This window comes from Balearica regulorum, chromosome 11 (assembly GCF_011004875.1).
Source record: "Balearica regulorum gibbericeps isolate bBalReg1 chromosome 11, bBalReg1.pri, whole genome shotgun sequence".
Lineage (NCBI taxonomy): Eukaryota > Metazoa > Chordata > Aves > Gruiformes > Gruidae > Balearica > Balearica regulorum.
This window is the reverse complement of record NC_046194.1, coordinates 15,150,369-15,162,941: the sequence shown is the minus strand read 5'-3', so window position 1 is coordinate 15,162,941 and position 12,573 is coordinate 15,150,369. Positions and strand designations below refer to the sequence as shown.

Sequence of the window (12,573 nt, the reverse complement as noted above, 5' to 3'; positions counted from 1 at the left end):
TAGTGCTCTCCCCAAAGCCTTTGAGGTCATTTTACTTTGTGACATTTCGTATGATGCCATTTGAATAACATTTCTTACACTTAACTTGGACCAGTAACAAGCCATCTATAAGGAGTTACTTTGGCACTGGGAATTTCAAAAAGGTTAAAAAACAAATCACTTTTCAAGACACCATGAGACTGACTCTTCACAAACAGAGTTCTCTGAGATTTTTTTCTTCCTCCCAACAAGAAAAGATTAGGAGTAGCTTAAAAAACAAAAACAAAAACAAAAACCCACTAACAAATGCACAACGGGAAAGCAGCTATCTAACCCTTCGTTCCCCTAACCAAACATACATGGTCAGTTCTTTTAACCACATCTACTGACTTTAAGTGCCCTGTTCTGCAGTCTGATGTGAAATGCAAAGTTCCCATTGGTCACAGTAGTTCAAAATCAGGCCCTAAATATGCTTATTTATGTTTGATTTAAAATAGGCAAGCTATCCTCTTGCTATCCCTGCAAAACAGCTTTGCTAGCAATTGTCCAACCATTCGGACAGTAGCCTTAGAAAGGCCACAATAAGAGGTCTTCAGTCGAGTGCTGTCATATGGTCTTCATTTACCAGTATCACAAGAACATTACTTCTCACAGTATTTACAAATGAAAAACATATGGCTGTAACCTGTAATACTGCAAAAAATACTGCACTTTGGGTTTGGTTTTGGCCTCAGACTTTTGAAATATGAACCAAGCAAAGGGATTTCAGCTTAATGCGTGATTCAGTCCATTCTTCTTCAGAGCTCAAAGTCCAGGGGACAGCTAAAGCTTGCATCTGAAAAAAGTGATTTGCCCACAGCTATGGTAATGTACTATAGCTGGCAACTAGAGTAACATGTATATCAAAAGGGTGTGGGGGTGGTTAATTAAAGACATCTACTTTCCCTTTAATTAAAAAAAAAAAGATATGAAACTGGCTTTGGTTGCTATAAAGAGTTTTATAAGTCATATATAAGCCTCTTGCATTTGCTATTTAGGTTGAATCGATATGGTTATCTACCTGTCAATTTTTCTTGCTCTTTAATGCAGAAAGAGAGCAGTCTTTTTTATAGCTAGCTCAGAAAGTACTAAGCTAATCAATACACGCAGCGATAACAGAATGATTTGAAACACGTAACAGAAGCTTATCACTTTGCAGTATACTGAACCCGTCAAAATATTTTCCTAGAAGTAAAGTGAAAATAGAAGTTCTCCATTTTTTATTACTTAAGTGGGTGGTGACATAGATGTTGTAGGCCTTTTGGATTTGTTCCTAGCTTTGTATTTTGGGGAAAATTTGGTACATGAGCATTTGCTACTTTGTAGGAACATGAGGCCAATTTTGCAGTGAGATTTAAAAACTCTGCCTTGAGAATCAAACATTATCTCAATTGCCCTTGATTTCCTGTCCCTAAACATTTATTGGAAATCCATGCATTGTTCTGGAGAACTGCGTGTAAGATTTTCCAGGTACACATCTTCTGATGTTCCCACAGACCTTAAAACCCTTTGCTTTACTCAGTAGTCTCAGTAATTTGTGTTCGAGCCCCATCTGAAAAGTACAGGCTTTCTTTCAGCTATCTCCTGCTGAGTTAGTCAATTTGAAATAATTTGTAAGCATCTGATGCCTAGAGGTTTAAATATACATACATGTATCAAGATTCTGGATTTTAATGCAGCAGAGAGAGGATCAGCTGTTATTGTGGTCTCTAACCTCTACTTTTTTGAAGAAATGCATAGGGTTTAACTAGGCAGTTCTCTTTGAGTGGTAAGTAACAATCATCTGCCATCATACAATTTAAGTAGGTGGAATTCTACATAATACAAAAGCTCTTTGTGATGTCCCAGGCTTGCCATGATTTATGGAATGTTAAATGCAAGCTCAAAATTAATATATATATAGGTACGTAAATAAGTATGTAAATACAGACTGAAGAGATGAAAGTTAATAAGAAAGGAACAGGAAATAATGCTTATAGCTTGAGGCTATTTTTATATCAGTTTTAGCTCCAGGGCCATTGTTATCAATTCTCTGCCATGATACCTGGGGCATTTCTGCATGTCCTCCTGAAGTCACACCATGGCCTTATGGCCTCCCAGTTCTGCAAGGCTTGCTTCACAATTTCTGAATCTCAGAGGCTGGCAAGCCTGGGTGCTAGTGATTACACTGGGGTTTGCTCAAGGCACCAAACACTAAAATTTTTTGCCTTCACCCTTAGAAAACAATACTGATAAGGAGGAAACAATACTAAGTGAAGCAGAAAGGTAAAAGAAATCAAAAGGATCACGAAATCATAAAGAAATCCTTACAGGACATAACTGACAGTCTACAGAAACTCTGCTGTTCCTATTACTCTACCAGAAATGGCCACACATGGTGCAGACAGGTCTGGACTAGGTCTGTGGGGGTGAGTCAAGGTCTGGAAATCACACAACAGCATCCACTCAGAGGCAAGGATTAGTCCACAGGTGTGTAAGTGCTGCTAACACTACATCCTGACCCAGTCTGGTAAGTCTGTGTGAACTTACCATGAATCTCTACAAGCTCAGAAATCACTAAACCACAATCCATTGCACAGTGGAGACATGCCAGCAGCAAGGTATTAACAATGTTGTCCACTCCAGAGGAGCTGAAAGATGGATGGGCATCTCTGAGGGAAGAATTGGGCCCAGAGAAAGAGCAAAGATTCTTAGAGCAACACCTCAAGTGACACAAATTATGTTATAAAATTGATCACTTCCTTACACATGGCAGAATGCTTCCAGGGCACTCAACATCCTATTCCATTAAGCCATGATAAATGAGATCATATTTCCACATCTGTCTGAACTCATCTTTTTAAATCTGCTTGTTCAAATATTTGGTTACTTATTCTCCTCCCCCTCCTTAAGATAGCAAAAACTGTCTTTTTCTTTTCCAACTTTGCACGTCTTAAGAGATGCCATTATTGCAGGACCATCACCTAGCAATTTTATTTATTCACAGAACTCCTCATCTTAAAAGCATACAAAACTTTGAGAGAAATCACCGAAAAATGTTAGCAAACTCTGTGTGTACACTCAGCAACTTGAAAAAATGGACTCAAAGATACAGGAGAGCCACAGAACAAATTAAGGAGAAATGCCCCCAAAAAGTAACTCTCCTAACTGCTAGTTTGAAGATGATCACCACCACCTGGAACAGTGGTAGGATGGAAACCCACGGAGCAGGAGCAAAATTGTTTCAAGCAGATCACTACAGCTCGAGGTGGCTAGGGAAGGTTCATAAATTGATAAGCACCACCGAAGGATCATAAGCCTCCACATCAATTGTATAAAGATTACAACAGAGCCACTCGCTGCAGTCATTCTGAAAAGGTTATGGGTTTCACAGGTGTGCACTGTCAGTTCTGATTAAGCTTAAACTAAACCAGTTATCTATAACGTTGGATTGGAAGGAGTTTTATTGCTGAACGCAGGGTAAATCAAATTCAGGATACACATCTGTGGAAAAACACAGAGGGCCAAAGTTCACAGTCTTGACATAGGCGAGAAAAAATCCAACCCTCCAAAGTCAGGAGGAGATTTGCCTGTAAAAGATCCACCAGTCTGGCTATTGTCATATGTTCCGTATTGGAAAGGAAAGTTATTTGTCACCTTAACACAGCTTTGGGTTTTCTTTCCCTCTTCAAATTATTGTTTGCTCTTAGAATGCAGACTGTTTTAAGATTATTATCTGCATTAACTTCTAAAGTGCCTACAGTATACCATTTATCTGATCATAAATGAAATTAATTATACACCTATACTTTTCACTACACAGGATATAAACTAAAGCAGCTATAGCAACAAATTCACAACGTAATTTTTCATTGACTAGGGATCTTTCCAAAAACAACAGCTTGCATCAGAGGATCTTAGAGCTAGGCGGGCAGACTGTGGGTGAAATCCTGCACCCAAAAAATGTTGCTAAGAACTGAACTGATTTCAGCAGTGCCAGGATTTCACTTAACAGTTCTTAATTAAAAGACATGCATTCTTAATAGTTGATACAAGTTGCAAAAGGTACACGCTATTTCCAAAAATACTTCATATTAATGCTGCACTTTAAAGTGTCTCTATTGACTCATAGTGTTAATAGATGACAAAAGTGAAAAAATGTATTTGCTTTTGCAACATCATTATTTCCTTTGCATGCAATTATTTACTTGCCAAACAATGCTAGCGACAAATCGCAACAGACTATGAAGCCATCTACATCAGCAGATTTTTAACCTAAGGTAAAAATAAACAGAAACATCTGTAAAGTAATCTTGTACAAAGCTACGTTTATTAACAAATACATTTTCTAATAAAACACCATCTGCAAGCAACCCTCAGCTTCCACTTGATATAAATAGGCCTTTTACTGTTTTCAGATGCAGTTCCCAGAAAATTATTCCAAGCTCTACTGCAAAACACATCAGTCTTTGTTGCTGCCTGGAATGTTAATAAATAACATCAAGTTTTTAAATAGTCAAACAAATTATTGGCTTGAAACAATTATTCCAATAGAAAAAGCTGACCTTTTGCAATAAAGTGGTTTAAGAATGCATCGCTCCTCATTCCTAGTATAAAAATATTACCAAGCAGGGAAATATTTGGGGGAAAATAGAAAGCTATGAAAAACCCATATTGCAACTCTGCTCATACGTACACTATAAACCTACCTTGCACAGGTTACTGCTTTAGAGAAACTCAGAATAAGAGAAAAAGTATACAGAATATAAATAGTTCAATTGGTATCCTTATTATACATCTGTGCTTGGAATGGACACGAATATGAACCAACTAAAATGTTCCTCACAGGACTACTGTACTGACCAGCAATACAAAATTCAACAGCTTAAACTGTTAGTAGCAGAGATTGGGACTGAATCCCAATATTCAAAGCTCTTCAAAATGCATAAAAGCTTTAATAGGACACATTTTCATAAGCATTACTCATAACTTAAGCCACATTAATGCCATTAAAAGCAATGGGAATTTAGCAAACTCTGCAAATAAACTCCTTACTGGTAGAACTATGTCGTACCACTGAAATTTAACACCGCATTTTTTTTCTTAGAGTTTAAAACAGCAATCTTCCTATCAAACTAGCTCCTAACTGAAAATGCAAGAGTGAAAACTGCAGATGAATTGAGATAGTAGAGTTCTCGGTCCAGAATTCTAACTGGTATAAATGTGTTGCATCCAACAGAAATCCAGCCTCTTAACATTAATTGGAAACAAGCAATGTTAGTATTCCAAACTGTGCTTTTAAAATGTCATTAAATATTGCTACTGGGACTATCACAACAAACTTTGCCAGAAGTAGTCATGCACATTCTAGAAAAAAATGAATGTTTTAGACCATAATTCCAGGAAATGGAACTGCATATTTCCAGAGGAAAATATTCAGTGCAGGATATACTTAAGTGGTACGAGAGAGAAGATATTTTAAACTACTTACTTCAGTAACAGGAGGAATGTTGAGCTTTGGTACTTTGTTCTTCGAACTAGGTGTGTTCACTTTTCCTTCCAGCAGTGTTCCAAAGGACTGATTTCCATATCCACTCTCAATTTCTATCGGAGGTTTCAGTTCAGGTGAGTCATTGGGTACCTGGTCCTGACCGTCCATAGGCCTGACATATGCTGTAGGCTTTTGCTGGACCATGCTGTTTTTACAGTGAAGTCCTGGTGGGAAATTCTGGGTTGAAAGACCATTGTTCGCAGATAACAAAGATGTGGAAGGAAGTGGAGATCCAGGACCATGACCTACAAACTCAAGCTCTGTGGGTGACTTCGAATGACTGTTTTCTTTGTACGTATGTTCTCCAGCCGCTGACTTTGAATGAGTATGCCTCCTTGAATGTGAAGATGCTGCCATAGAATTTGCTTCTTCAGTTCCTCCACTTTTATGCTGCTCACTCTGACAACTATAGAGATCTTCATACCTGCCCTGTGGCTGGTCATGAGAAGAGCTATGCTTTGTCCGACTCTGCTGACTATTGGATTGGCTTGGCTGGGCCCCACTGGAGTTGTGACCACCACGCGACCAGTCTGTCCTCGACTTCCTGCTGCTCTGGTGACTGTGTAGCAAGGTAGAATTAGATGACAATGAAGGCGGCGGAGGCATTGATGTCGATGAGTGGCCGCTGATCTGATGAGATGGGATCATCCTGTTTCTTGGTTCTGGGAAAAAGTTCTGTTCATTTTTGTCAATGGGTGTCTGTGGAACAGAATTCTTTGGGATTCCTACAAGGTGGCTCTGGTTGGAATGGTTGGTTAACAGGTCCTTCATCTCATCATAATTTCCCAATGTGTTCTGGACACGGTTTGCAAGGGCATCGCCTTTATTTGTCTAAAATATTTTAAAAAATAAAGAAAGAAAGAAAGAGAGTGAGTAAATTCCTGATTACGTAGTTACTGCTCAGAATGGTTGTCTTAGAAGATGGCAAATGTTAGCTGTTTAATGGTGTCATGCTGACATTTAATTTAATTTCAATTACATTTTGCATATGTTATGAAAGAAAAACCTATCAATAACTGTGTTCAAAGAATCTCTTGAAACAGGCTTGCATGAGTAACACTTGTATACTGCTTCCCATTTTCTTAAATATGCTCTCAGAGAAGTGTTTAAATTGCATCAGTTATGGATGTTAGGAGCAAAATAGGCTAGGTTTATGTCAGAGATGTTGGGCTTGTACATTTCATATCGTGCAAAACATGAATGTGCAATTACTGGCTACTGAGCATTTGAATTGCAATCACACAGTCTATTTAAGTACGTTATTGCTTTATCAGCCCCTTGACCCATAAGCCTGCCATAAATAGAAGCTGGGTAGTCGGTAATAAACATGTAACGCCAAACTCCACTCCAGTGTAGCTCCACACTTTTCCATAGAGGGTTCGGTTTGACCTGAGGTATCTACCATCTGAACCCAGAAAACAAAAAGCTTCTACCCACTCAAATGCTACAGTAGCTTCAAATAAAAGATCATTCCAAAATATTTTCTTATAGAACATAAATAGACATGATTGCCACATTCTTAAGTATCGGAGTTCTTCCGTTGTCTGTGGGCTGGTGGTATTTGTGAATTGTGCTTTTCTTTGAATTCCAGTAATTATTAAATAAATACTGACTCATCTGTGTTTCACTGCTATTATACTTTTTCTTTTGAAGAATGAAGTGGGGTTTTTTGGTTCTTTTTCCTTTTCCCTTTCACTTGTAAAAAGCTAGACAAATAAACTGGAAGCTATAATTAATACACAGCTAATTTCCTCTCTCTTCCTGTTCTAACTCACCCCACAGAGACCCAAAATACCAGCATTCTTACTGACCTTTATGTTCCATTGAAAGGACCAGCAGAGAACTAAAACATCTTATTCCCCATGCTTATTACTTTTCAAGAATCAAAGGATAAAAACAAAGCAAAACTATAGTTTCTGGTCAAGCAGATGGTTAACTTCTACAGTCTGGAATTAAATGACAAAGTTGCAGTGTATTTAAGATAGTTCAGGCTACAGACAACTACACTTTCTTTTACTTATGTTTGGGTGTTTTCGCTCAATACAGCAAGTACACCTTAACACCAGGCCATAAAGATGGGGAAAGGCAGAACTATGAGCTTGTGCTTGGTTAAGAGTGTCACACTTCATTCCTCGACGAGGGATCCTACCATGCCACTGATCACATTTTCCTCAATTATTAAGTAGAAGTTTGAGTGATGAAAAAAGTCCATGCATGGATTTCTTCTGAAATATCTGCTTATATTACCCACTGCTGAACTAGTCAGGAGACAAGAAGAATATTGCAGAAAGATTTTTTTTTCCCCTTAGCACTGCACATGCCATAAAAAATGTTGAAAAAGAAGATAATAAATGCAAATTTCCTTTTGCTCATTCTCAAGGATTGTAACATATATTACCACTGCACTGAGGCAGTGATTTAAAAATTAACTGTTCAATGTTGTTCTCATCTATATACATTTTGCCAGTGCTCCTAACTGACACAGTTAATAATCCCAGTTGTGGAGAACCACGAATCACTTTTATTCACTAGGTCCCTAGGTTGGTCATTTTAGTGGCAAAAATGATATTCTAACTAAGCCAAGAATAAGCTCTTTGTATGTGAGCAGTCTCCTTCAACTGAGTTGCACAATGAGCTGTTTGGGCAGCAGCCAAAACCAGGCTCTCTCTGTTCAACCCCCAAATTTAAAACAAGGAGATTCCATTGTGCTTAAGGGCCCAGCAGGAATTATGATGCGAAGTCTAAACACTTACATACTTGTTCTGTTTCCTCCTTCCCCAAACACTTTAACTCCTTATGAGATAGCACATGGGGAAACAACCAAGTATCGAAAAAAGCCTGACCAACCGACTTTCACTTCTGGTTCAGCTACACTTCCAGGGTGCATTTAGCTATCTTTCCAGAAAGCAAAAGTTTAAGAAAAAGAAAAAAGAAAAAAAAAAGAAAAAAAAAAGTAGTACTGACAACATATCATCACTGTAACACTTCAACATCACAGCACATTAAATGGCTCTTGTCTAGATCCTCACAGAGGGAATCAATATTTTAATTTGAATGTAGAGCTTTTCAATCATTTCTGTGTTGGAGGTATCTGATTCTCTCAATTTATTTTCTTTTACATGTCACTTAATGATAAATATAATTTTGCTTGATATTAACTCTGGTTTATGCAGAATGCTCACATCCTGGAGATAAAAGACACCATATAAATGTTAGGTATTATTATTTGTAGTCATTTACCGGGAGCATTAATAAAAAAAATATATTTCCTGAAAAGCATGGAGATTAAATTAATTCAAACATCTTTAGCATATTTTAAGGGCACTAAAGCTCATATCCAACAATTACTGAAGTCAATGGAAGGATTATTACTCTATTCAATGGCCTTTGAACCAGACTGCAAAGCAAAAACACCTAGCGAATGCAAGTGTTAATTTGGCTTATTCTTAAATAAAAATAGAGCAGACACAATTAAGACCAGACTTGTACATCACAACCTGAACAAGCTCAGGTGTGTAGTGCAGTCTACTACCTGCATTTAAAACATAAAGCATAACATTAATGCTTTTATTTTATTTCCTCAACAAATTCAGGGCTCTTGTGAGAAGCATTCTTGACAAGCCTGGATATCGGGCAAGACAAATACAAAATCCAGTCATAATTTCTGGTTGCTCTCTGTTACTTCCAGATTGGGGACAATTTCTACCTTCATATTCTGGATAATTGGCTGATTTCTTAAAGGAATCCTCTGTACATCTTATTTTCTGAACCGCATGTTGAATCACAATTTTGCCACTCTCAAGGAAATGCAGCATTTTCTGAGTATTCCAAGGCATAAATTATACGTCTGGTTTGTGACTTATGGCTAGTAGCCTTCCCCCTCATTCTAGGCTCTTGTTAATTTTGGAAATGTACACCTTCCTACATTTGCTTCTATTGCTTTCAAAAAAGATCTGTAATAGAACCCTATCGGAAGACTAATTTGCTAGCTAGCTACTGCATTATAGTTTTACAAAGAAAAGAACTAATGCACTCAAACTACAGGCCCAATTTACAAGGGTTTTGTGAAGATTTGTATGAAACTTGAGGTTTCATAATTCATTCACTTTCTCATACCTCATAGTTAAACTAACCTCCATGGAATCGAAGCTGAGATCTTTTTTATGCTAAACTTGAATAGCATGGAGGGGCTTTACCTGAAAAAGATAAATGATTTAATGTTCACCAAAGGCTCCCCAATGGAAATGCTGCCCATTGGGTTCTCCTTCTCAAGTTGAACTCTTCTGAGGCAATTCTTTAGAAAAGTAAAAAAAATACTCCTACTGTTTTCTCCAAAATACTCATCTCTGAAACTCTTTACTAACACAAAACATTAAAAGGTATCAACAATTCAGTAGTAAAATTGCAGATTCTCTTAGTAAAACTCTGACATTGCTTTTTCAAATGTCTGTTGTCATAACACTGCAGGCTCTTCTCTGATCACATCTGCAAAACCAAGCGTTAGGAGGTTGCACCAGAGTTCGAAGGCAAGACCTGCAACCCAATTGCATTAAAGGGCAACGCAGCCCTTACTGCCCGACCTTCCCAAAATAATGCTGGATGTCATCACATTGTCAAAGGTGTGGCTTCCCCACATGAAACAGCGGAGCTTCAAAAGTATGCTTTTATCTTTTAATAAGCATGTACAAATGTATTTTATACACCCACAGAAACAAATATCTCTCTTCATGTATGTGTACACATACATATACTACAAAGAATCAATGTAGAAACATGCACTTGTCCAAAACTGTAATGATCATCTATGTTTTATTTGACAGAGGGATAGAGAGAAAGGTGCTCTAACAGCTAGAGGAAAGAGATGATAGATGGAGGCTTGTGACACACAATGGCAGTAAGCTCCATGAGAAAACCTGGGCTCCTTTCTTTGGCCAAGTTTTAATATCCCCAGCTTTAGAGTGATCTTAAAACTGCTGCCAGTTGTTCAGTCTTTAAAACATCAAAACCGCAGTGCTGGTGTTCCCTATCCCAACAGTCCCTTCCCTAGGTTACTGTCAAAGCAAATGAGGAAGGAATGATAAACATGTAAGGACAATAAACAGGTCTGGGAATAAAAGAAAGGCAGAGACATTTTCTATTTCCTGAGACCTGATATTCCCAACCTTCCCTCTGTCACTGTAGTCTCCACCTTACCTTGCACCCTCAGATCTTTCGGAAACGTACCAGCCATCTCTTGAGCTGATGCTCATTAGTAGCGCTAGCCTAGCTGAGGATGTGGACCTTGTGCCCATCGCAGGCCACATAGTTGACTTTGCTGGGCAGTGTTCTATCCCATTCTGCTCCCATTGAGAGCTACCAGAAGAGACAAGATGGGTGCAGCTTGCTGTGTGCACGAGGCCTTGAGTCTCATCCACACAGAAACATCTGTTCATCTCAAAATGGAAAAGGAATTAAAACTGAACGTGCAGCACATTTGTTCTCACCTCATGGCCTCTTCATGTTATTCTACAACAAACATGAACAAAACTCTGAATTTAGTTTTGCACTTGCTTAAGAATACAAGTCACTACATAGCCACTAAGAGTTAGATCCAGTTTTCTTTAGTTCCCTGGAAACTGTACTGTGGCTGGCTCTTAGCAATGCAGAACTTACAAAGGAAACACCAGGCTACCACTTTGTCCTTCCTGCCCCCTGTGTAAAATGTAGACGAGACCTAGCTTTCCTATTCAGTCTTGATTCTCTTTGTTTTGCAAATTTAAGACAGATGTAACTATTTTTGTGTGCAATTCCCTCTTAATTTTTATCTTTCCCAATTTATAATTACAGTGGTTTTTAGGACATTAATACGTTATGTTTTGCCTAGTCCAACAGATCTGACAAACTTCTCTGCCAAGCAGGTGAAAAGCAATTAAAAAGCAGCATTGCTCAGGAAAATCACTAGGATAATTTTTTTCCTTTTTAGTTGTTCATTTTTGGACAAAACATATGCTCCATGTATGTTTGGTGCAAATAAATGCCCACTAAACAGATGTAAAAATCAGGTATTATCATTCTTATGCTACAGTAAATATTGTGGGGGCATGATTTTAGTTCCTGACACAAAATTTTGCAATGATTTGCATATTGGTCTACCTACTGAAATCCAAATGACTACTTGCATGAACAAAAATGTTTGCATGACCTGCAGGAAATCTTATGGATAATTCCATTAGACATAAACTGTTGACCAAGTCTGAGACTAAGACTGGATCCAGCCGCACCTATGCTCCGAAAGGAGTTTAGAAAGCAAGAGGGTCCACCTTGAAACTCATGACTCAACAGGAGGGTCCTCCTTACTTTTTGTGTCTCTGGTCTCTGTGTGACTCATTATAACTGGATTCTAACTCAATTTTCCTTTGTATGTTTCTCCTGTGCAGTAATTAATAAGGTGAACCTTGCCATCAAACTTATTGAACCTTGTCAAACCTTGTTAAACTGTGTTAAATTCCATCAGACTTACTGAACTCTGTCAAATTATTATTTTACCTCAATAAAACATTGCTGCTTTTCTCTTTTGAGTGAGATGCATTCCACTCATCCGTGACAGAGACTTATTCAGTCAAATAAGGCCTGTGCACTAGGACAGCTTGTTTGTGGAGTTTTTTGTTTTGTTTTTGTAAAAATCTAATGAAAGCACTATTTCTGCGTTGGACCACATTTTAGCACCTTTATTTATGGAAATAATAACTTACTATGAACTGATTTTGTTCAGTTAATTTTTGTTCAAAATTGAATTAGAATCCAGTTAGAATGAGTCACACAGAGATCAGAGACACAAAGAGCAAGGAGGACCTTCCTGTTGAGTCATGAGGTTTAGAGGGGACCCCTTAGCTTTCTAAACTCCTTTTGGAGCCTAGGTGCGGCTGGATCCAGTCTTAGTCTCGGACTTGGTCAATGGTTTACTTCTGATGGAATTATCCATACAGTATTTAAAATAATATCGAGTAGCTACATGGATTAGTAACGTTTCATTGTATTAATTCAGC

The 12,573-nt window shown here is 38.0% G+C and overlaps 1 protein-coding gene across 3 annotated transcripts in view; it reads right to left on the bottom strand.

The window, feature by feature from the left end:
• AFF2 (ALF transcription elongation factor 2) overlaps positions 1-12,573 on the bottom strand; it is a 348,828-nt gene that overhangs the window by 247,263 nt on the left and 88,992 nt on the right. For all 3 annotated transcript variants that reach the window (XM_075763452.1, XM_075763453.1, XM_075763454.1), the window contains exon 3: positions 5,489-6,379. In XM_075763452.1, the coding sequence (XP_075619567.1) occupies positions 5,489-6,379 (891 nt within the window). The remainder of the gene's footprint in view (positions 1-5,488; positions 6,380-12,573) is intronic.